Source organism: Haliotis rufescens, unplaced genomic scaffold (assembly GCF_023055435.1).
Source record: "Haliotis rufescens isolate VD_foot unplaced genomic scaffold, xgHalRufe1.0.p SCAF_3, whole genome shotgun sequence".
In the NCBI taxonomy this organism is placed as follows: domain Eukaryota; kingdom Metazoa; phylum Mollusca; class Gastropoda; order Lepetellida; family Haliotidae; genus Haliotis; species Haliotis rufescens.
Window position 1 is genome coordinate 32758848 of NW_025964001.1, and position 26544 is coordinate 32785391.

At 38.6% G+C, this 26544-nt stretch overlaps 2 protein-coding genes across 2 annotated transcripts in view; one reads left to right on the forward strand and one right to left on the reverse strand.

Annotated features, from left to right (window-relative positions):
- Window positions 1–20275, reverse strand: part of LOC124120386 (UDP-GalNAc:beta-1,3-N-acetylgalactosaminyltransferase 2-like) — a 34872-nt gene extending 14597 nt beyond the window's left edge. Inside the window, exons 1-5 of the mRNA XM_046483199.2 lie at window positions 20098–20275; window positions 19128–19248; window positions 18662–18762; window positions 17644–17732; window positions 16422–16511 (exon numbers count right to left, since the gene is read on the reverse strand). Coding sequence (XP_046339155.1) covers window positions 16422–16511; window positions 17644–17732; window positions 18662–18762; window positions 19128–19248; window positions 20098–20203 — 507 coding nt within the window. The 5' untranslated portion in view covers window positions 20204–20275. The remainder of the gene's footprint in view (window positions 1–16421; window positions 16512–17643; window positions 17733–18661; window positions 18763–19127; window positions 19249–20097) is intronic.
- Window positions 20276–20534: 259 nt separating this feature from the next.
- Window positions 20535–26544, forward strand: part of LOC124120205 (F-box/WD repeat-containing protein 7-like) — a 67926-nt gene continuing 61916 nt past the window's right edge. Inside the window, exons 1-6 of the mRNA XM_046482972.2 lie at window positions 20535–20638; window positions 21008–21183; window positions 21952–22076; window positions 22949–23101; window positions 24710–24828; window positions 25730–25881. Of these exons, the coding sequence (XP_046338928.2) occupies window positions 20624–20638; window positions 21008–21183; window positions 21952–22076; window positions 22949–23101; window positions 24710–24828; window positions 25730–25881 (740 nt within the window). The 5' untranslated portion in view covers window positions 20535–20623. The remainder of the gene's footprint in view (window positions 20639–21007; window positions 21184–21951; window positions 22077–22948; window positions 23102–24709; window positions 24829–25729; window positions 25882–26544) is intronic.

Below are 26544 nucleotides of genomic sequence, written 5' to 3' on the forward strand. Positions count from 1 at the left end.
TCCATATACAAACAGCAAGGTGCCAACTACACTCAGCAATATATACTGAACAACAAAAGTTCCTGTGACATTGAATAAGATTTTTCGCAAAGTTATGTTTTTTAGTAAATCTGAAACAATTTCGGTTTGCAACAGATAAAAGACTCCTGTAAGTGTTCAAATGGTTTAATTTGCCATACTGCCTTCAGAAAAATGTGTGATTTCATAAAAAAACATGAACATGCCAAAATGTCAATTTACAAATCATCAGCGTGTGTGACCACCTCTGGTTGCGATGCAAGCAACACATCTTCGTCTCATGGAATGGACTAGGCATCACACAAAGTTCTGTGGGATATCTGTCCATATCTGCTGGAGCATGTTTCGAAGTTCCTGGAGTGTCTGTGGAACACGTGGTTGACGTCGAAGGTGCCGATCCATCTCATCCCACATGTGCTCGATTGGTGAGAGATCAGGGGAGCGAGCCTGCCAGGGGATGACATTCACGCTGCTTTATTGAAGAGAATCCTGAACAAGTTGAGCAATATGAGGCCGGTTGTTGTCATGTTGAAAGGTAATGCCTGGGCCATGACGACGCAAAAACCGTAGAACAACAGGGTTGATGATCTCATCGCGGTAGCGCTGTCCATTGAGATTTCCCTCTACCACTATCAAAAGGGTCCTCTGTCTTGCTGTAATCCCACCCCAAACCATAACGCTGCCGCCTTCAAACCGATCTTCTTCCATGACACAATGATTGACATAACGTTCACCTCGACGTCGGTGTACTTAAATCTGCCCATCGCTCTGGCTGAGGTGAAAATGAGACTCGTCAGCGAAATAGAACTTGTCCCCACTGCATGGCCGTCCAGCGTAGACGCTGTCTGCACCACTGTAGACGTGCTTGACTGTGGTTTCCTGTCAAAATGGGACGTCTGGCGGGTCTTCTGGTAACAATCCCTGCACATCTGAGGAGGCGACGACGTATGGTTTGTGAAGATATTCGTCTAAGGCCAGGGATGCTTCTTGCAGTCACTGTTGCGGGCTAATCGATTTCGTAGTGTGTTGTTCGAATCCAGTTGTCTTGTTGATTATTGGTTACGCGTTGCCTGCCCCTCCGAGGATGGTCTCTGAATGCATTCGTCTGTTGCCAACATTGCCATAAACAACATCACGTTAACTCGATCCTGCTTCAAGCATACCAATGGCTCGCAGACGCTCATTTTCGGACAGGCGTGGCATTTCGTAATGCTGGATAATTGCGTGATTTTGTTGTTTTTCTGAGTGGTTGTTGTCAGCACAATGCTAAACAATGCATATGGAATCCCATTAAAGGACATGTTTTTATAGCCATTCTTGGGTAGTGAAATACATGGGGGTTGCATAAAAGTCAACTTTTGCATGGAATGCATGCTTTTTTGTAGCAGTTCGATTTTTGTGACTTGATTCCATACATGTACTACAATATTGAAAACCAAACTTTACTTATTTAAAAATACACTAAAATATTGGTGTCACAGGAACTTTTGTTGTTGAGTATACTTCATATATGGTACAGGTCATCAAAGGGAAACCACCCTCACTCTCTCCATAAAATACCTGCTCTTGACAAGAAAACATCTTAGTCGTTGCTACAATTTTTCTTTTTATTGGTGACCTGTTTTCTAGAATCTGCTGTTAATTTCTTGAAACTGCAAGTGCAAACCGCTTGGTTTTGTAGTCAGAAATAATACAGGTACTGCAGAGTCATTTTCTTAAACATGTCGTCTGTTGTCCACCATATTACCTGTTCTAAGCTTCCAAGACAGGTCTGACTGTCATAATTGTTGTTTAAACCTAAGATGACTTGTGCTAATGCGGCAGCATTGTATATATGTGTATTTTCTGTATTTTATATCTTTGTATACATATAATTATTTGTAATGAAATGATGTTTTGACCTTTTATTGTGTTGCAATAAACTGAATACACCTGTGTAGCTGCTGTATTCTACAGCGCTGCTTTCAGCAGAATAATGACTAAATCTCTGTGTGGAGTTTTGTTTCATTCAACTTCTGGCTGTGGGGCAGGGAAGGGTAGGTAGCTGGGGTAAGTCCTTTGTTTAATTCAGCTTACGCCTGATTGGCTTTGTCTAAAATACAAACACCTAGCATTTAACCAGCACACCAGCCACTACACCTTGACCATGCTGACAACAAACGACATATGCTTTGTGTAATATTTTCACCTGAGATTGTCCTAACAGGTGAGTAATGTTTTATAAGTATTGTAATAATGTACTTGTATCTATTTGTGTAATCAGTTGTAGTGTTACTAAGTCTTAATACTTATTTAGATACGTCATTACATACAGTCATATAATTGCAGCCATTTAAATGTTTTAACTAGGTCAGAAAATTCTTAAGAGAGATCCAGCACTGTATATCTTCACCTATCCCATATGTTTTATTTGAGAATGAGTGAGCAAGTGTGTATGTATTTATCATGTATGTGTTTGCTTATAACCATATTATTTATGTATAATGTCAAGAGTTTGTAGGTATGTTATTTGTAACACATAATTCGTGTTAGCTAAGATTACCAGTTTTCCCTAAGTGAGTATCTTTGTTTTTGTACTTGTATTTAGGTGCAGGCATCATAGTCCTCTCAGTTTGTGTTTTTGAACTCAGTTCGCGCCCCAGTTTCACCTACAGGGTATGCTTGTATTTTCTGGTGTATTAATGTAATCAAATATCATACTTATCATATCATTACACTTGCATAGGGATACAAATGTATATATAGTTATGGTGACTTATAACACATCCTTCAATGTATTTGTTTTAACATGAGTTTAATCTATTTCTATGATGTCGTCGTTGTGACGATGTGAATGAATATAACTATGCCCGCATGTGAATGTGATGTGCCCTTACATACTTATGTCTGTGTTTATTTACATACATATATATATTTACATGTATATTTATTTTTAAAGAATATATTTCAAGGTGTTTGCTCTGACCATCATGAATAAATCCTCCTAAAATACAACCCGTGTTATTTATGAACACCCCCGGTTACACTAAGATGGCTTTGAGAATAGACTTAGCTAAGATTTATTTCACTTAACACCTTAACGACAATCTTAACACTTAGATAGCTTCGTGAATAGGACACCATGCTTTGTAACTTGGTTGCTTGTGTACCATCACACCCCAACTGAATGGGTCATTGCTCATAATATCAATCATTGGCTTCTCTGGTCCAGACTCTAATAGGCCCATTTCTGGTGTCCCCTTCCATGATACTGCTGGAATGTTGCTTAAAGCGGTGTAAAACAAAACTCACTCACCCAGACTCAAATAATCACTTGTCCATCTGATCCAAACTCATACAGGCTACCAGCATACAGCGTGTAACAACAAACCAACTTGTAGCTTCACCAAATGTACACACGACCATTTACACTATAGGAATCTCTGATCCCCAATGTCTGTGAGCTAATTCCACATCTACAAACATGATACATATATAGCACTAACTTTTGTTTCATACACCTACACTGATCATTTCCCATTGCTGACTTTCCTGACAAATCTCATATTCATTTCAGCATTGTATACAAAGCAGATGTTATGAAATCTTTAAAGATGGTTGGAATAAAACCCTGATCTTTCATGAATAAAACAAATAATTTTTAAGAGAGTTAAAGCCCATGCTGAATATTTATATGATGAAGTAAATATGGTGATTGCTTCAACAGTTATACATCTGCAACACTTGGGGATAAGTGTCAAGTTTTAAGCACACTCAATATTCATAGGGAATGGAGTCTTTAAATCATGCAGATGAACCAGAAAGATCCAACATTCCAGAAACACTCTCTTACGATTCCAATTATTCCTCTTACCGAATCCCCCTCAAGCCTTGGTTCCAGCCGGACGATGATGATCAAGATGATCATCTTCAGAACACTTACATAGGCTTAATGTCAGATGGAATCTCAGAGTTTCATATAGATGATAGTAAATCATTCTGCAGTTGTATGTGTCCATAATCAAAACAAGAAAGCTGCTAATATACTCTGTCAAACCAGCCCCATCTCCACCATCTTCTGAATCCCTGTAAGTTGTACCCAGGGCAGTAACAATATTAATGTTGTGAAAAAAACACCCATACAACAACACAACTGCATGAGACGCTGATATTATATGTAAGTAATATCAGTGGGGTAAGAAACTGTTGTGAATATATTTTTAGTAATTATCAGTGACAGCAAACAATGGAACGGCTGGTGAACAATTTTGGTAAACGCTCTTGTGTGATCATTTACTGATTTCACAAATTAGTTCTGAGCAAACCAATTTCTGGGTTAACCTCTACGTTTCAATTTGGAAAATAGGGCTGGGACAAGTCCAAATTTACTACCCGGGTATCAGACATCTCATTACATGACCCTACCCGGGTATCCACTGCAGGTCTCAAGAGTTGGGAACAAAATGTCTGATTGGGAATCGTTTAACCGCAGCCCTGGTAAAAACTATTTAGATACACGTATCAAACGATCAGATCATGCGCACACTGAAGTTGACCTAAGCCGTATCTCTACTCACACATATACAATTCAAAAGGAATGTGCGCATCGTCAGAAAGAAATCGAACATTAGCGAGCGACTTTTAGTGTAACCACTGAGCTATAGTGAGTTTTTGTAATTAAACAATATATCACGTGACTAACCACGGGTGCAGGTAGTACTGTGGGTACCCAGGTCCTACTCAGGACCCAACCCTGTTGAAAATCATGTCATCACAATAAATGCACTTCTAAGTCCTCTTGAATTATATCTTACACTTGATATCATAAATAAAAAGGTGTACATAAATAATTTTGGAAAGGTCAATATGTACCATCACAACATTCCATCTTTGTACAAACTAGTCTTTTTACATTACTTTACGTTATTATGAAGAGATTATACTAACCTTGACCTTAGAAAAATTAACCTGAGCAGACCCAGGAAGACTTACGGATTACTACTCGTATATAAACTTAATGTACAATCACACCTACATTAGAGCAATTTTAAGCAATAATACGATAAATTCCAGAGTTCAAAACTATTTGTATTTCCTTGTAAGTTCCTGGTGCCGTAAGGCAAACTCAGAAATCAAATTATTTCAGCAACACCTTATGACAATGTTGATTATTTGAAACCTCAAACTAACAGGACAAACATGCTTTATGCACAGTATGATTCACAAAGTAAATCTGGGTATTCCAAAATGACAATGGGCCTAATCAATCCAAGAAAACAAGCTCTCGAGAAATGATATAGTTTAACAACAATAGCTTGTGACAATATTAATGAACTTAAGCCTGTGATAAGTGTTCTTTCACACAAGTAAACAAGACCAACACATGGAAAACTATGACCATTGAAACTAATAAATGCTTATCAATGCAAATTAATTTAATGCTTGTATAATTCCCCCATTGAAACATGCTTAATTCACAGTATAATTCACATAATAAATCAGGCAATTCGGAAATTGAAAAGAGAAATGATAATCAATCTCAATGAAAAAAAGGGGTCAAACTTTCAAACTTGGCTGGCCTTTTTTGAAATGACTTTCACTTAACAGAGATCGATTTTGCTATATTCCATCTGCAGGTAACCGTTATTGCCAGGATCCCCCCAATGCAGGTAACATTTCCTACCACAAGTGCTGGGCTGCAGTTATACATGAATTCGATTAAAGTGGAAAACTGAATTCTTTTGAAACTGGCTGCAAATCCAAGAAACAAAGTTCATGAAAATAGTGAAATACACAGGTGGTCTGAATGCAGTGAACTTGCAGAACTAATTCTTCACCAGAACAGTCACTCATGAGGTTACAAACACAACAAACAGACACTTTGAAAGATTTAAAAAGCCATATACAGATTTCCCTAAATAAAATACTGTAAAGTTTATTATCTCTTTGAATTTATTTAATATTCATAATAACTGAAAATACAGTGTTTCAGTTTATGATAAAATGGTGCAGCCAATATTCTGGAGCCTGATAAATTCACTTGGTTGCACCTGGTGCAGACAGTAAAACAGAACGAAATCGTTCCCCGCCGTATTTGATAATGGATCCATCCTATTCTTCTAAGCACATTTTAAGTCCACAGGGCACACCAAAATATCTTAATGAGTGCCCAATGACACACTTGAAAAAAACAAAACTTCTATCCCTGAATTCCATGTTTGTGTTAATTCAGACATTGCAAAATGTCACGAGACTTTCTTGAATGTATTCCCTGATTTAGAATATCTTGCATGTAGACATGGTAGAGCTTGAAGCAATTCTGCCGATACTCTGGTCTAGTCGCTGTGTTTACAAGTGGAGACAGAGTGTATGTACTCATCAAGTTCCTCCCAGAGGAGGACGATTGTCCTTAATGTTGAACCAGACCCTGACGTACATGGGTGTGATTTCATATTTGGTTGTGTCTATATTCTCTCCGAGCGGTCATCGCTCTTAGAAGACCCAAAGGATGATGATATTGATGTGTCAGACATAATGATATCAGGTATTAAGTGCCAGTTTGGGCATAAATATTGATATTTTATTATCATGGGATTTTAATGCATGGATCTGCAGTGTGAGGTTTTTGTAATGGAAGAGGAAAATGACAGTACTTATATTCGTCTTACACCCCCAAATATTTCAATGACCCAAAACATCTGGAAGATTCTGTTTGTTGTTTAACACCGTACTCAGCAATATCCCAGCTATATGATGGCTTTTAGTAAATAATTGAGTCTGGACCAGGCAATCCAGTGATTGATGTCATAAGCATCAGTCCATGCAATTGGGAAACAATGACATGCATCAACCAGGTCAGCGAGCGTGACCACCCGATCCTGTTAGTGGCCTCTTATGACAAGCAAAGTTGCCTCTTACGGTAAGCATGGGTTGGGGAAGACCTATTCTGTCCCTGATCTTCACAGGGAGGAAGACTGTGAACAGATTTGGCCTTTGCCTGTTGGAATGTTGTAAAGTGGAGGGGATGGTAGGGGGATGGATGGATGCATGCAGTTATCAGTAGAAAGAGAGATGACAGACAAGGTTCTTACACAATCAAGGAACCAGTTTGGTTAATCATTTAATAATTTATCCAACCTGTTCAACCTGTAACCAAACTTAACTTTCTAGAGCAGACTCTGACCATTTCACCTTTACACCTTACCAGTCAGATAATGCCTGAAGGTTAAGCCTTATGTACCAGTGAATCCATCATACGTGACAAACAGAATGATACAAGCAGTATTAATTTCCATACAAATCTAGAGTCATGTACTGCTGATGACTTAATTGAAGATTTTTTAACCTCAGATAAGGCTGATGTAAGAATGGCTTTAAGTAAAATTGAACAAATGCTGACCATCTTAAACTGAATGAGTGAGTTGGGTTTAAACACAGGCTTTGATCAGTATACCAGTTATATCACACCATGTCAGCTTGGTGTGGGAGGAAGGCCTGGAGTGATGCAGGTCTCAGACATTTACTACTTTGATGAAACCCATATTCATAGGAACAATAGTTATCATTGGTAACACTTCTAAAAATACTACCTCTATTACATCATTGCCAAATTCCTGTATTTTGGCTGCAATCACACTATAACTAAATCTTCACATTTTCAACTGAAGTCCTCTTCACTATCATCTACACAAAACTAGAGGTCGCCACATTAGCACCAATCAGCTTATAGCTCTTCAGCTTGCAAAGGCAGGAAAATCCTCACCACTTTCCCAAACGTCTATCAACTTGAGCCAGATGAATGGGGAGATGGGAGCGGGTACTTCTGATGTCATAGAGGGGGTATTCTTAGAATTATTAACAATAATTACTGTTGTTCCTATAATTCTTACAAATCCTCTACCCTTATTACATCATTGACAGAAAGCACCAGAGAGATAGACAGGCCCGGCCTCAAGTAGACTCCCAGTATTGTTGACACTAGATTTCCAATTTCTTGTGATTCCATCCATAAATAGTTGTATCCAAATCAGGTATAACTATCAAATCACCTCAAGAGGACCTTGTTCTAAAACCATCTCTCACGCCGTCATCTGGTTTGCTCTTTCTGATGTCACTTCCAGTCAAATCGTCACTTCTAATTGTGATGTCACTTCAGGTTAGGACATCACTTTCAGACCATGATGTCACTTCCGGTCAATTGCCCGTGATGTAGCAGGTATATGCACTCAGTAATTAGGGTAATCAAGAAGGTGTACCTTTCAAACTGCTGATGTCTGCTCCTCACCCTCACCCACACAGCCACCCATACAGCCACCCACCCACCCACACCCACACCCACACCCACACCCACACACCCACACCCACACACACACACACACACACACACTCACTCACTCATCTAAGTCCAGGAGCCATCTTACGGTAATGGAGCTCCATTCCTTGGCATGAGCAAGAGTTGAATAGTCCAGAGGGTGGAGTTCTGAGACTCAAGTCACTCTGGCCATCTCAAAGAGGAATGCAGTCGTCCTTACCTTCTGAATTAATTTAGCTTGGACCAGAGCTTCAAACAGTTAGAAGGGCTGCTGGAACTACTGATTGGAAGGTAAAAGGTGATTTCACATCTTCCATAAGAAAAGACTGCATGAGGATGATCCCCGATAGATAATCCATCAAGATGTAATACAGATGGAGAGCCGTCCTGTATACTATTGTATCATGGCAGAGCTTGTTTTCCTGAGAAAGATGTAATAAAAAATCTGCCACCATGGGAATAGTTCCAGTTCTATCCCCCCGACGATGTTGTTGTCTCCACTGGACAAACTTGTTGCATCGGTTGTCGTAAAGAAGGGAGAAAGAAGGTCACCAGGACTTAGCTACGGCTGTAGAGATTCAGAAAAGCCAGCATCTTGATCTTCTGCGAGATAGCTTCCAGACAGTTAGATGGAGGATGGAGAGATTGTTGTGGAATATGTCCAACCTGTGTTGACGTAGAAGAGCTCGCTGAAGCGGTAGGTGAAGAGGATCTTCCATTAGCAGCAGAAACAGTCTGGGAAACCGTGCTCTGTCTGGCCATATTGGAGCTATTAGAATGATGATACAGTCTGTCAGTTCTTCACGTTGTTGAGAAGAGACCATGGTGGAAAGGGGGAGCGAATTGGCCTGTCCTAGTTGTTCAGGCAAGTAGCAAAGGGATCCACATATGTACCATACTGATGTCATCCAGTTGAAAACTTCTGGATGAAGTGACCACTCTGTTTCCACTATTCTCTACGGTCTGCTGAGATGTTCAGTTTCCCGGGAATATGTCTTGCTTCTATCCAGCAGCCAATGGAGTCTGCCAAGGCACACAATCTTATATTGTCTCTGTCATCAGGAAGCTGGACTTGGTTCCCCCTTGCTTCTGTATGTAAGCAACCACTGTGGTATTGTACATGGCTACAAGGACTGTGGAGTGAGTTAGATACACTTTCCATTCCTTGAGAGCATAAAAGATTGCCTTCATCTCCAGGCAGTTGATGTGGAGATCTTTCTCGGACTCATTCCATAAACCCTGGATCTTGGGGTCATCCATATTGGCTCCCCAACCTGTGTCGGATGCATCTGTTCGGGTGTCGGAAATACTATGGGAATGCTGCTCATAGCATGATCTCTGTGAGTCCGCCAGTTGAGTTCCTGACTCTAGTTGTCTTGTATTTAGAAGAGAGAATCTATGGGCTGAGATCTCAACGAATTGATCGAATCCTCGAGAGGGCATAATATCAAACTTCCTCTGTATGTCTTGTCCTGGAGATGTTAGATTCTCTAGAGGAGACATCCACTATTGGAGAGATCATGTGGGACAAGATGTTACCATGCTAAGCATCGTCAATGTCAATCTTCCAGGGTGACAGAGACATCCAACTTGTAATTGGAAATTGGCCCCAGTGTACACTATGTCTTGTGTTGGGATGATCTCTTTTGGTTGGATGCATGAGGAAACAGCTGGATCAAGAAGATTTTGTTCATTTTGATCATTTGTTTTGATCTGCCATCAAGAAGTCATCTAGATATCTGTTTAGACGAACTAGCTGTAGGTGGGCAAAACGGGCAAACGGTATTTGTGATTCTGGTGAATAGCCAGGGTGCTATGGAGATCCCAAACGGAAGAACTTGGAATTTGTCTCTTCGTGCATTGACTGCAAAGTAAAGATAATTCTGCAATGCTTGATGAATGGAGACATGGAGACATGGAGATAGCCGTCTTGCAGATCTAGACTGATCAGCCAATCTTCTGTACTGGAACTTGGGCGGAAGGACTAGGAAGGATTTCTTTAGAGCTTGAAATATATAGTCATCCTCATGTCCGGTGAGTTCTTCTTTGTAACTTCAGAACACTGGGCTGTCATCTGTGGCTTGAACTCTCTGAATAGTGTTTTCTCCAATACTCTTCCGACGCCTGTTATTTGGACTGTTACAAGGAGAGTTTGCAGAAGTGTAGCATGTATCCCCTTAAAATGACGTGTTCCAATTTTCGGCTTATGACAAAAGACACCCTGCCACTGGATCCCGAGTTGGTGATATGTCGAAGATCTGTAGGCATAAATCGGAGTCCGTAGAGAAAAACATCTCGATAGGATCACAAATGATTGGATGGTTGGTAGTGCAGGCAGAATCTGCAATCACTCTGACCTCTAGGTTGAGAACTTCTGCTATTTTCAGGAGGTTTGACTGCTGAGCTCTATCTCTTCTGCAGCTGGCTTGAAAACAATCCATCTGTCGTGCTAATGGGAATGTGAAATCATACAGACCAGACAGAGGAAATCCTCATTCAAAACCTGAGAGTCTGCGAGAGGACAATCGAGAGTCTGGTATAATTGCTTCCTCAAAGACAGTAAGGGGAGATGATCGTCATGTCTCAGATTCAGTAAATTGTCGGACACCTGGTTGATAACTTAAAGAGTGTACCTTGGCCACAGGAGAGTTTGATGATCGTTAGCTTTGGAATCCGTACAGTCAAAATTAACACCCAGGAGTGAAGTAGAATGATGCTTTGTATCCGTAGTCATCATGGGGTGGTCTCCCAGTGTGTCCTCGTCCAACAGTGACAAGGATTCTGGAATGATCAAAGTCTGTGATCTCCTGCTATAGCTAACGGAGCCAGAATGACATGCTTGTTCTTCACGAGACCCGGTTGGGATGTCATCTTTGCGAACTGTATCCCGCCTGGTGGCTGTTGCTGATTCTGTGTGCTTCTTAAAAGCCAGTAAATCTGTTAGCATGTTACTCTTAAAGCTTCCACAACTTGAAGACAGCCTACCAGCCGTCTAGACCTTGTGGATACCATACAGTGAACGGCAGATTCCAAATTCAATTTAGCACGGTTAAATCTACATTGAAAACATGGATGTTTATCTCCAACTTTGCATGCCACATACACACTAAATAAGAACATTAATGAAAGATGCAGACATGGCTAAGTAATGAGAAAAAATTACACTTTTATTAATTTTATCTGGTTTAAAGATGAATTGGATTTCTGTGAATGCATTTTAGAGACACCATAGCTTGGATCATTCATACAATGTCTCAGCTACACAGGTCTTGGAGTTTCAGAGGAAATGTCAAAAACTCAAAAGTTAACAACAGACAACTGGATGGACAACCACATGACAGACACTTGACCTTCAGTTAGGTTTGCTTAAAATTAAAATCCTAATATTTATTTAAATCAATACAAATTACTTTCTATATGTTAATAACAACAGGTTATTACAAGTTATGAAAATTTAATAAATATTAAGAGATTGTAAATTTTAAATTAGCTGTGTATTTCAGGATATTTCTCCGACCTTGAATTTCCCTGACCCATCCAAATCCTTTTCTATTTTAAATTCAATATGGCAATTTCAATCATACTTATAAATGGCTAGTTAGATTATATCATGTGCACAGGCAGAAATGAAGGACTGTATCATTCTTTCTTTACATGAAACCAATAATTCATTTACCAGCATTGATATCAAGAATATGAATACCGGGTAAGCAGAACTAGTTTAAGAACTCAAATTTAAGATATCAATTAGTGTCACAAAATTGATTTTAAGATATATATTAAATTCTATTTTAGTTATAATGGAGTTGTATTTAACTCATGACTTTTAAAGATGAAATTGGTGACATAAATAATTCATGTCTTGCAAAATCAAAATATGGACTGCTTCCTCGGCAGCAAATGTCAGTATGATGGATATTATTGTATCTTTCTATAGTTTCATCAACATTTCTGAAATCATCCAGTACATAACTAGTTAGTGAGTAAATTTGGGAATAACAGAGCAGGCTATTTATATTGTGCATCTCTCCACAACACACAGAGGCATGCTCAAAGCGCTATTATTACCCTGGTCACTAGATCATTGTGCACTCAAGAATTATTCTCAGCTCCCTGGGGAGTATACAACCCAAGGTGCCTGTTAGGAGCTGGAAAGTTAACAACCACAATGCCATCTCATCCTACCGGGTACCCATTCACTGCTCGGTGACCAGCGGCACATTTTGAACAAAGTCACTTGCCCAAGAGACAGCATGTGTTACATATGCTTCAATGTGTGGCAGGACCGAACCCCTAGAAACTCTCAGGAGCCATACTGCCAAAATGCGGTCACCCATCAAAGGACTCTCCGCTACCGACGTTGTTTAACTTCACCTGATTTGTGACCTGTGTGCTGTGCACGGGATCATGTGTGTATGAACAACACATAATCTACAGGGAATTACATATTATATGTCAAGTAATAATAATGTGTACAATCCAGCCTTGGCCAGGGACATTAAAAGTTCATTTCACGAGGGACATAATAATCCATAACACTGAGTGTTAAGTGGTTTCGTATTATCATTACCCAAATTCATTCAGTTTTGGTCATCGCTTACAAATCATATCAGCTTTTGACAACTGTGAGAAATGACTCTTTAGCCATTGAAAGTATCCAGCCATATTTCTTATGCACAACATACATTTTCAAGTTTGTTCACAAAGCCAATGAGCAAATAGTCCTCTAAAAAATGTATTCACTTGAAACAAAACACAGACCTGTGAATTCTGTTTGATCCTACAATAACTAAACACTTGAGAATGATCTATAACAAATAAATCACCTCCACTGTTATGATATGAGTGTAATTAACACTGACAAGCATCATTGCTAGCAAAACAAAAGCCAATCAATGTTGATGTTGGACAGGATGCTAGCGGCATGCATTATATTACATTTGGAGAATCTGACGTCTGAATTTGGTGTCAAAACCAACAGAATATGTCGATTATTCAACAATTCATTTTGTTACGTGTTGATTCCCAAGTTAAAACGCAAAAGTTAATCAAGAAATTGTCACGTACACAACTAAATTGTGAAATCAGTTAATAAACACACAAGATCAATGAATAATTAACAAACTATATTGGAACACACAGGATCTGATAACAAACTGCTGCTTTAAATCCCTGCAATTAGACTGAAACTATTTGGTCAGAGAACTTACAACACTTACACTACACTCTGAACCAACTGCCATAAGAACTGAGACTGTCACCTACCCTTCCATCTTTCAAGGGTGGATTGAAAACACACTTGTGCCATAAATACTACGGCCTCACATGAATTGTGTTCATTATATCATATCTGTAGCGCTAGGAGCATCCACTTGAAAATGGAATTTGGCGCAATACAAATGTATTATTATTATGATTATGATTGTGATTATTATTTCAATAACAAAGGCAATACAATGCGTCAAATATGTATCCAAGTTAATTCATCATTTGTTATTGTGTTTGGTGGAATAAATTACATACTCGAGATCCTGATGTCTTAATATCACAGCAATGTTTTAATTTTTTATTGTGTTCTTCTAAACATAATGTACACTCCACTTACATAGACTTTACATTTCCCAGTGTATTCCAAGATGTAATTTTGCTGATATCAATAAATAATACATACAGTTTGCACATCAGTTTTTCGATTCATCCCCCAATGAACCGAAAAAAATACACAGTCAATCCTTAAATACTGGAAATATTGTGAAAAGTCATGTTCTGACAGTATTATAGCTGTAAGCCTGCTCATTGTGCCCAGCACATCATCTAGCCCTTACACACACAGAAAGTTGATAGTGAATCCTCCCTGCTGAAGCAAACCCTGTTTATCTGGACTCCCTGCCCTCTGGACCAGTGAATTAACTTTTGAGAATATCTTTATCTGAATAAAAGGACATTAGGTGCTGGAATTTATTCATTTGTTACTTGAAACAATTTTACTTGGGACAACGCTGTTTCGATCATGAGGTTTTCTTGTACTAGGGCCCTGTTAAATATAGCAATTAAGACACAATGAGCACAGTCACTAAATAACATAGAGCAAGAAGAATGCTTCCTCGATATTTTTGTCCCATTGTTGCCTCATGCAATTTTTACCAGCATGAAACTCCTATTTTCCAAACACGGTCAAGGGGAGAGGACCCTGATTTCTGCTGATGGTTAGAAGTCTTACGGCTTAACTCCCTTTAAAGAAATTAACAAATAATATTCATTGCATTCTGAAAGAGAAAACAAAATCAAAAGCATACACAAATTCTGCATATACATTCAAAATTTAAAAATCTACATTTATTTGCATTTTTCAAAATGTCAGTTTTGGGTAGATCATGCTGATATGTTGATGATGCTGAATGACAAGAAACAACTATTACAGATGTGCAGAACAACACAGGGTCTGAGAACTAGTGCCAATGTATGGTCTAGACAGTGTAAACTCTGTAATTAGTGCCGTGTTTAAACTTAAGATATTGTGTGTGTGATATGGGTTAGATTCAATGACCATAAATAGTTGAGACAGTAAACAATGTGGTGTTTGAATAATTTGACTCAATCTCGTCCGGACGTCAACAGTCACCCGGCCAGAGACAAGGACCTCTTGAAACATTATTAAACAGTATTAAAGGACAAAACAAAATTAAGAAAAAAAAGACAGGAAAAAAGCTCTAAAAGGAAAAGAAATGTATCAGACACAATCAATACCAGATAAGGAAGTGACAGTCAGAATGTGTTTTCTATCATGCAAAAATGAAATGGATAACACAGGGTATTCTGAATGACAGCTGCAGCACTGAATCTGCCAAAATCATTATCTCTCTCTCACTTCAATGGGATTAAGATTTGAACGGGAAAAGTCTTTACAAAGCCCATGGGAAGTACTGCCATACAATCTCGGCCATCTATTAGACATTCCAGAATTTTCTTTTGTTCAGTTTTCAAATTATAAATCAAGAATTTTGTCAAAATATTTTTCAAAGGGTAATCTGTAATGGAGTGAGTGAGTGAGTGAGTTTGGTTTTATGCCGCTTTTAACAGTATTCCAGTTATATCGAGGCGTGTCAGCTTAATGTGGGAGGAAAGCCCGAAATGATGCAGGTCTCAGACGTTTACCACTTCGGTGAAACCCACGAGCACAGGTATGGTGCTGACAAACCTAGAAACATAATCGGGGCGAACCAGGATTCGAACCCACAATCATAGGTTTCTGGCGTGCCCAAGGGACACAACTACGCACAGCGAATCGCTGTGCCTTAGAAGACTGGGCCACACGTGCCCCCTGTAATGAAAGTCGTATAGCTCCATAAAGCTGCTTTCTCACTGGCTAATGTGGACATGTTTGTCATTTCATTAGTGAGCGAGGAGTATGGTTTTATGCCACTTTTAGCAATATTCCACATGTTCCAGCAATATCACGGCGGGGACACCAGAATTGGCTTCACACATTGTACCCATGTTGGGAATCGAACCCGGGTCTTCGGCGTGACGAGCGAACGCTTTAACCACTAGGCTACCCGACCAGCCCCTTTCTGACTTGACCTGTTATGGGATGTCCTCAGATCTTGGCTTAGCGTCAGTTAGAACTAAGATCTGATTTTAATGAGATTGGGATAAGACATGGGTTTCCTTGTCTTGTAGTGCTCAGATACAGGTGGATGCACACACACAACATACACACAGAGAATGAAAGAATGGTTTAAGTCAGTCCGTGAAGAGTCCTGCCAGCCTATAATACTTGAGCTACAAAACTGATACAAATCCTTGCTCCAGTCTATATTAGGAAAAGTGTGTTAAAATGTTCAAACATCCGGGAAAATAACATTGCAATTTTAAAAGTCTAAGAATGAGATGATTTTGATTTTTTAGTGTTGAAATTGATATTTTTTGATATTCTGACAGAGTGAATGTTGTTTAAAGCTGCAGTCAGCAATATTCCAGCTCTATCACAACAGCCAGGCAACTAGTGACAGTCACAGAGTCCCATTTGTGTCGGATCCTGTGATATTCATGAGGTAGTGGGTCCTGTTCTAACCCAGAGTCCCCTAGGGGGAGATAATCTAAGACAACTTACATCTGTTACACCATCCCACAGAGTGACAGACACCGGCCCAGAGAAGGTACTTCGGATGCCTAGTCTTTTAAACCGAACAGGGTGCAAGACCTGAAACCAGGGAATAATCAACTATGTCAGATCAAAAAACATTATAAATTGAGCATATTATTGATGACATATGGAACACTCCTTAACACCACTGGTATGACTGGTATTGCAATAAAATACAGCTGAACCCCAGTGTGTCGGGGAAATTATTTTCAGTAATTCCAGAGAAAGCAATGCATTATTAAAAAATCTGCCACAGGATACTCATAAAGATGTGTGTACCCAAAAGAATCAAACTGCAAACTGGAAGAAGAATTTTGAGCCATCATCAAACTTTAGATCATAAATTTATTGCACTTATACAGCGAGTGTGAGTGTGTGGATGCTTGTACTAGTTCAGACTAATGTCGGTTTTATAGTGCTAGCCCACTGGGATACCATAATTTCTTATCATTTCTGGGTTTTTCTCTAAACATAAATGGCATTGAAAAATTTCATGATGTCTGAACAACTGCCTGAGATTATCAATTACCACCTGCATATTTAATATGTGAGAAGTACACTTTTATGTGATTTGAAGTAAAATTATTTTTGTATAAATGAGCATGAGTAAGTACTGAGTCACACGTAACACATCTTTGAACAACTATTGCAAGTACATCACACATGAGAACAAAAGGAGAAATACTAACACAGAACATTCTGATTGTCGCTCAGCTACTTGGACTGAAGCATTTGGAAACTATTTCTTGTTTGATATGTTAAAAAAAAAATTGTGAATATTTTATGTGTGTTTCAGTCTCTTTCAGTCAGTTGTGACACAAAAACATCACATTTGATAAATTGAGAAGGTAAACAAATATTTATCACTCATAGTAGGGTATAAGTCATTAATACTTTTTTTAAAAGATGTATTAGCCAATAAACCAAGTTTTTTAGAGGGGAATGCATAAACATGAACTAAGTTGCATAGCAGTTAATGTGTATTGGCCGGAACAACAAGAAAAACATTGTATAACTATTATTTCTGCAATGCCTCGCCTGGCCATGGTATTGTTAGTGTTTAAAAAATATTTTCAATCAAATACTTGGTTTATATAAAAAAATACTTTCAATCAAATAATAAATCATAAAACATAACTTTCAATACAACATTTAGGCATACATCATGTACATAACAAAGTGGTCCTACCGAAACAGCTAATCTTCTGATGACAGTGTGGCTAGACACTTCCTGTGTCTGCATCTTCTGCAGAGAGAAGGCTGCCATGTCTGAATTGTCTGCAACAAACACTGGGTGAGTGAGTTGGGTTTGAACAGTAGTTCGGTTACATCACAGAACCAGCAAAAGACCAAAGACACAGACTAGATTGGTGTAACCCACATGCATGGGTGTTACGTTTCAGTCATATCACAGCATGTCAGCTTGACATGTGAGGAAAGCTCCAAGTGATGCAGGACACAAACAATTACCACTTGCAAGGGTATTCAGAAATATTATAAGTTGTAGCAGGATCAATCAGGGTACATGGAGCTTTATGTGTTCCTCCTTAGGTTTTATACAAGAGGGACGCATAAAACCCCATGTACCCCGAGTGATTCTGCTACAACAAATTTATCATTACCGACATGTTATTGTATGACACTGTAAAGTAGGGAAGAGAATTTGTTCTATCATCTCTACACGCAATGTCGTTGAATTAGCCGAGGGATGTTTGGAGCTTTCAATATTTGTAGGTGAAACTTGTTCCCGCAGTACATAAGCACACACTTTGTTATTAAACAATTTGTAATACAGCTGTATGTTTATTAAACTGGTGATCTCTTCACTGGCAAGTTAAAAATATCAAGAAAAGAACAGGCAAGCAACCCTTGCAGACTACCGACCTCATATTGATGACAATCTCTGCCTAACCACCGTTGTTGGGAACCGTGTAAGAAAAATTACATTTGATTTGAAACATCAATCTATGATCAATTATTACTCCATTCCTTCTTGTAAGCAATGATAAGTTATTCATCAAAACTCCAAAATATTTAACTGTACTCTGCAACATAATCACATCAACATTTCAACAAAAACGGGGATTGAAATCGTGTATTGTTACTGACTTTAATATTTCTTGGTTGAAACAGACATCAACCAATAGTTGATGAAACTGATTAATTGGAACACGCCTGGTCATCCAAGAGGTCAGTCTTGCTCTTACCTGGCACTTCCGGTGTCCACTCTTCACAGGTGTGTGGGTCAAGTCTGTCAGGCGGAGGAATATCACAGGCTTCGTGTCCCACAACGAAGAAAGCCTTCACTCTTGAGTGGTGACAAAAGGGATTGAATTGTAAATTAACATATTGTAGCAAAGTCTTGACAAGAAACAAGGGTCCTGTAATTAAAATAATTAACATATCTTACAGTACCATGCACTACATCATTTTATTACTTTATCCTGTAAGACCCTTGAAAGTAAATATATGGTCTGGTGCCCATTTCCAATCTAATTCTTGGTGTATACATTCGTGTCAATGTAATATAGGGTAATCATCATGACAGCAGACAGTGGTCCGACTTGTAACCAAACTAGTCCCTCATTAATATGTTTAACTCCTGCAGCATATGAAGAAAAAACAAATGTTCAACCCAGGAATTGTCACTACTGGTTACTAATGACCACTTACTTTTTACTTGTAATCATTGTGAGACCTCTCAGCCATGTCTCTCGTATTGCTTGCCTTTGTTCGAAGTTGTTTCTTGCTGACATGATGCACACAGCCAGGTCTAGTTCCTCCTTGTCACTGCCTGTCAATGATCGGAAATGTTAATCCAAGAACCGTCTGAATACTCCTCGTCATGTAGTTGTCTTTAAACTAAGACTACATGTAGGGCTCAGATCTAAATCGGGTTTCTATTCTGTGACAGATTGTCTCATTCATGTTAGAATTACTTGAAAAGTGGGCAATAACATTGTCATATGATGTCATACCCCTGGAGGATGTAATTCCCTGAATGATGTCATACAGGTCACACATGATCATCGTGATGTCAGGGGTATAGACATGTCTTGTATAAGAGTGCCAATGTATCCGTTAAATTCAGAAAGGCATGGTTAAAATCAGTTCTTGAGAAATCACATTTTTTAGCAAAAATACATTGTGACAATGTTTATGAATTGAGCTGGTGATAAAACCTGGAAACTCAGAAATTAAAGAGTGACACCTGCCAAGATACAGTTAATAATAATTCTATTCATGCTGTAATGACAAACTCCACTGTTAACTATGAAATCAGTGTATGCATAGGATCATCGTAAGAACAATTCGATTGATGTGTTTATCCTGAACATGGAAGCTCTACAATTTCAACAACCCATAACAATTTGGTATTCCAAGTAAGTAAAGTCCTTGGTACCCCATGCTTAAAGCGCAGCAAAGTGACTTGTGAGGATATATGGGATACGACGGCTGTTCTGGGACCTTATCTTGCACGGCCGTATTGAGCGTTGCTCATAATGTCAACCACTAGTTTCCTGGGGTCGTAAGCAAATATCATACAGTCAAGTAAGTTGAGTAATAAATAATACACCACAAATTCAGTATAGACACCATTTTGACGCGACATCAACACTCTTTTACGGACGAAATGATTTACCATATTTTCCGTCATTTTTCAGCGTGTCCAGTGCACAGTTGAGAAGGAGGGAAATTAAAACCCCGCTTAGAAAAACAAGTACAAATGTACACGAACACATTGGCATGTCAATAAAGCCAAACAGGTATTTAAATCAGCTGATTCCCGCTGGTCTGACACACGTGTGACAAGTGCCCGGAAGTTCAGCTCAAAGCGCCCTCTATAAACATCGTCTATTTTTTTTTCTATTCCCGGATCAGAGCTTAACCGAAACGCACCTATTTATCATTATTTAGTTTATTTCTCGTTTTTACTCGGTATATGATATACTACAAGCAGATATACTGATATGGATATATCATACATATTACAGTATATAAATGGATTTCTAATGAAGTCAGCTGGAGAAATGTGAGGTATGTTAAATAATTATTCATGTACTGCTCGCATTTTAATTAACAATGGCGACTCCAGAAAGCGTCGTTAGTAGCACTTAGTTACTGGCATCGTTCTTTGGTTAACTAACTTTACGCTCGTGTTTTTATGCATGGGCAACCAAACGGTAGATATATTTGAAACCATCGCATCTTCTTAATCATACGATTTTGTATATGTTTTAAAAAAATTAAAGAATGCAAGCAAAAATGCATTTAAATTTTAGATCGTGTCGCATTTCCAAACAAAATTAATGCTGGTGACTCAGGAACTGGTAATTTTGTTTGAGATTGGTCTTCGGACTGTATCACATTTTGCTGCCGCCCCAAAATTTATGTAATATTTTTGAATGCTCCTCCCCTCCCTATAATTAATAACCAGTCCCTATAATAATATAAAATGTTTAAATTTATAACTTTTTATGTGAAGAAATAGAAATGCAAAAAAGAAATATATTGTAGCATTTTCTCGAACTATTTAAATTTTATTATTTCAGGTCAAAAAGACACTTACAAAAACATCGAAAATGACATTGTCGACGTCTGACTTCACTGAGCACCTCCCCCAGGAGCTTTGTAAGAAGGTGTTGACATATCTAGGTCCTACAGACCTGGCCAGTTTCTCCCAGTGTTGTGTGAGGTGGAGGGAGATGGCAAATATAAACCCCTTATGGTAAATGACATTTGTCACACTTTGTCCTCAACATTATGAGTTGATGTGTTTTGCAGTCTTGATCGAACTATGCCACTAGTCCAAAGCCTGAGTCTAGTAAAATTTTGTTTGGACTATTAAGCTCATGCATGCCAAAAAAATCTATTGAAAATGAGGCCTAAGGACAAGTTTAGGGTGGTAGATTCAAACATTGTTGCCACAGCCTGTGTACGTTAAGGACAGCAAGACCAATATATTTTCTGGACATGTGTTCACTAAATTTGGCAAAAGTGAAATAACAACTGATTTTGTGTGAACAGATTCTTTTTTAACATTTTGTTTTGTGAAATAAAATCAAACATCAACACTGATAACTTTTTGATAATATCATGCCTCTTGGCTTACTGATCAAGAATGTATAGTAATCCGTATGACAAGAAGAGACATGGGTCTCCGTGTACTTTACAGTTCACAGCTTCACATGTAACACAATTCACATGTAACACAATTTGACAAATGACCCCAATTTCATGATTTCTTGGCACTTTTATTGTCATTACTGTGGCTTTTGAGTTAATTTCACTTGCATCTTTAACTGCTTTAGTGCCATAATTCTTCCTGTGTTAGAAAATACTTCTAATTTCTTCCTTTTTTCTTTTTTTTTTTGGGGGGGGGGGGGTTGCACATGCATCATGTAAGATTGCAAGTTGAATTTTTTTGTGTTCTTTTATTTCATTTGTCTGTGCTTGTCACTGCATGTCTGCTGTACTCTCTGTACTGCATGTGTAGGCTGCATCACTGCATGGTCAGACACTGGCTCAAGTTTGGTTTGCACACCGACATTCTCCATGAAGAAACTCTCTACCCCAAGGCCAGCAATGTGTCTGGGACGTCGCCTACTTTCAGTCTGCAGAGTGAGTTGATAGTCACAGTGATTACTGAAGAGAAATCTCAAAATCCACATGATCCTTTTACACATAGAAATGGACAGATATACAGTGAAATCACTGTTAATCCACATAAGGGGTTGATTTAATTTTTAAAATTACAAAGGGCTCAGGTTTGGCCACTTCGCGGCCTCCACCATTTAGTTGTAGGCCAGTTAGTTTAGAGAAGGGCCAGTAACTTTTAAAGGAGCAAGCCCTGTTGGCTACATTCAAATTGTTGTTAAATCTACCCCTGCAGATAGTACTGATCTAAGTTTGATTCGGTTGATGAACAAACTTCTTGATTAATGAACCTTAAGGGCATATATATGTTCCCATTTTAATACGTTGACGTTTCCAAATATGAACACCTGGACGATGGGCTGTTTCTTTTTACGAGATGGGTCAAGACTAACAGTATTCCACTATATTCAATGGCTATATTTGGACAGTTTAACTGCTTGGTTAGTGATAAGTAATTAGTAGATTTGTTTCTTATACAACTTTACTCCTTAGATGTAGTAAATCAGGATAAGTATACCAATGTAAAAAATATTTAGATTGTACTAATTGATTTACTTATTCTGCATTACTACGTCTAAGGAGTAATGCGGGATAAGTATACAACTGTAAAAAATATTTAGATTTTACTAAAATCAATGATTTACTGTTTGTGATTTCCAAGTTCCATGGCAGAATGTCCCCAGTACTCAGACTTGTCATATCATAAGCCGACTAATGATGAATGATAGCTTACAATAAGTTAACTGCAGTTGTTTTTAATGGTGTCAGGTAATTTATTATACCATCTTTAATTCAGCACCAGACTGTAAACAGTATAAACAGTATTTGTATTTCAGTACCAGAGGGCAGCAAGTTGAGTCCTATCTGTAAATGGAAGCACATTTATGTCTGTGTGTGTCACCTTCACACCAACTGGGCTCGAGGTCGGTACACAGTGTCCCCCATCTTCAGAGGTCACAAAGAGAAGGTCACAGCTATGGATTGTGATAGTAAGTCATTCTAATCTTTTTCTTAAAGATTTATTTTACACATGTGTATTCAGTACAATTTCTTTTCAAACAATTAAGTTCCATGTATGTGTAGTAATACCATAATATCAAGTGACTAGAGATTTCCGTATTGTACTGATTTATTCCTGAGACGTTAACGTCCAACATGAAGGTAGCAACTGCATGGCCCCCCAGCATCCAACTGAGTAAGCCGTGAAGACCTGGGTTGGAATAAGTCTTTAGGAACCCATGTTTGCCGTAAATGGTGACAATGTTTGTCGTAAGAATAGACTAACGGGATCGGGTGGTCAGGCTGGCTGACTTGATTGATGTATCCCAATGGCGTAGATCGATGCTCATGATGTCAATCACTGGGTTGTCTGGTCCAGACACAATTATTTACAGACTACCATCATATAGCTGGAATATTGCTGAGTGTGGGGTAAACAGGAAACAAACAAACAAAACAGCCTACGCATCAGCATCCAACTGCCTAGATGCATGCGCAAGGAAACACATCTGAATAGGAGCGCGATTAGGTTTGAGGCCCTGTAGAGGGTCACTGTATTCGACGTAATAAGCACCCCACTGTAATAAGCACCCACATCGAGATTTGCTAACATATTGGCTATTGAACAATCCCAATTAGCACCCCTTCCGACCCCTTTTCGCTTATAATACGCACCCCTTCCTTCCCCTTTTCGCGTATAATACGCACTCGTGTGATATATGCACCCTTTATTATTGCCAATTAAATTTGAAAAACTATATCTGTCGTACATAAACATTTCAAGCTGTCAGCATAAACCATGAAATGTATCTTTCAACTCTGTTTTTTTTCACCAAAATAATATTCTAATAAGAGCCCCCTAGTTCTAATTTTGAGAGCCCCCTGGGCGCTTATTTCGTCGAATACGGTATATGAAATATAGATGTATGCACAGTAAGCATATATGTAGCAGGGCGTGGAGTCATCTCACAGATGGTATCTCTACATTGTCATTTTGCTGATGGGGGTTAACCTCTTTGATCATGTGAACACAGGCATCTAACCTCACATCAGAAGGCCCATGGTTCGAATCCCATCACAGGACTTAGAATTTTATTGCTTTCCCCTGAAAGTTGTTCATCTGAAAACACCACCTTCCAGACATTACTGCTGGAATAACTTACCCATATGTCTGGATGTTAGTTTAGGGGAAAGCTACCATCTGATGAACGGGGTCCCATTGTATACAGAACATGGACCTGGCCTTTTTTTTGAGAACTGACAAATCATGAAAACAAAAGTAGAGCCAAAACGCTCTCTAGTTCACCTGAAGTTTTCATGCCATAACCTGTCTGAAATATTCCTGTAAGCCATAACATCAAGTTTTCCCCCTGTAGATATCAGTATTGTGTTGACCTAGACTTTATTCATCAGTGCATACCCCATGAATAGATATTTTGGGTTTATAACCACTGATAACCAAAACACCCTGCACGGGAGGGTAAATATGAAACAGATTGATTCTACCCCTAGACAATGCTAATAATCATATTTAGCAGCGTTATCATCAGTATGTTGTATAAGTAAACTGGTGTCATTAGTGATGTGATTATTTCCAGACCACTGTATCGTGAGTGGCAGTGAGGACAAGGCACTCCGTGTGTGGGACATACACTCCACAACATGCATCCACACCATCAACTGTCACTCCGACACCGTCACTGCTGTCAAGTTAAAGGTAGGCCTATAATTTCTGACAGTTTTTAAGCTGGGCCAAAAGTATTTTTGAAATATAAAAAAAAGATGCCGTGTTTTTTTAACATCTTTTTGGTTGGGATTATTTCAACAAATGTTTCTTTTTCAAAATGGTGGCCTTGGACAGTGGTAAATTGGCAGTTTCATCGATATTTAGTGAAGGACAATTCAACGACGATTCTGGTTGTTATTGTGTAATCGGGAGTCTGGCAATCTCATTAAAATCAGATCTTAGTTTTCGCTACATCTAAACAAAGATCTGAGGTCATCCCATAACGGGTGACGTCAGAACGACCTTTCGCAAACTTTGACTGACTAATTAAATGACTGATAGAAATCGACATTAGCCAATCAGAAGGCAGCTTTCTCGAGCTTTACGACACAAGTTTCAAACTGGCGACTTTACTTCAAAACATATTTTGACGTATTCTCGATTAAAAATTTTAAAACTGATAAAAAGAACATTCTGGAATGGCTTATAGATGGCCAAGTTTGTATGGATATAATCATAAAACCCGCAACTGTCGTTCGGAATACCCTCTGTTAACAATTTTTGAGGTTGCATGATTAGAAAACACATACTGTCTGCCACTTTCATGATCTGGTAAGCGATGCTCTGATTGGTTGAATGAAAGGTTGTTCTGACGGGACCCGTAATAGGATGTCCTCAGATCTTTGTTTAGCGATAGTGCGAACTAAGATCTGATTTTAATGAGATTGGGAGTCTGGTACAGGGGTAGTAAATTTGGACTCAAATATGATAGATGCACTATATATGTGTTGTGTGACAGTATCATGTAATTTAGTAATGTCAGTAGAGACTGGAACAATTGTCTGAATACATTAACATTGATCTAATTATGATGCTTGATACTATTTTTCAGAATAACATGATAGTGACTGGTTGTGCAGACAGTAGTATCCGAGTTTTAAATTCTTCATCAGGAAAGCTGTGTTTCTCTCTCCAAGGACACAGTGGTAGCGTAGATCACATTCAACTCTCTGGAGACAAAATCATCAGCGCTGGAACTGACAAGTATGGAATTTGATGTTATTATATATTCGAATATATGAAGCTTATTTAAGTATCAATTAACTTTCATTTTCTTAACTTGAAACTGTTAATATGGGTTTTAGAAGTTCTGTATTTGTGCCTGTTTGATAACTTTTGGTCCATCACTGAATACTATGTGTGCGATAACTGTGGGTCCATCACTCAATACTGCATTTGTGATAACTGTGGGTCCATCTCTCAATACTGCATTTGTGATAACTGTGGGTCCACCTCTCAATGTTGCATTTGTGATAACTGTGGGTCCATCTCTCAATGCTGCATTTGTGATAACTGTGGGTCCATCTCTCAATATTGCATTTGTGATAACTCTTGGTCGATCTCTCAATACTGCATTTGTGATAACTGTTGGTCGATCTCTCAATACTGCATTTGTGATAACTGTGGGTCCATCTCTCAATATTGCATTTGTGATAACTCTTGGTCCATCTCTCAATACTGCATTTGTGATAACTCTTGGTCCATCTCTCAATACTGCATTTGTGATAACTGTGGGTCCATCTCTCAATATTGCATTTGTGATAACTTTGTGTCCACCACTCAATACTGTATTTGTGATAACTGTGAGTCCATCTCTCAATATTGCATTTGTGATAACTTGTGGGTCCATCTCTCAATATTGCATTT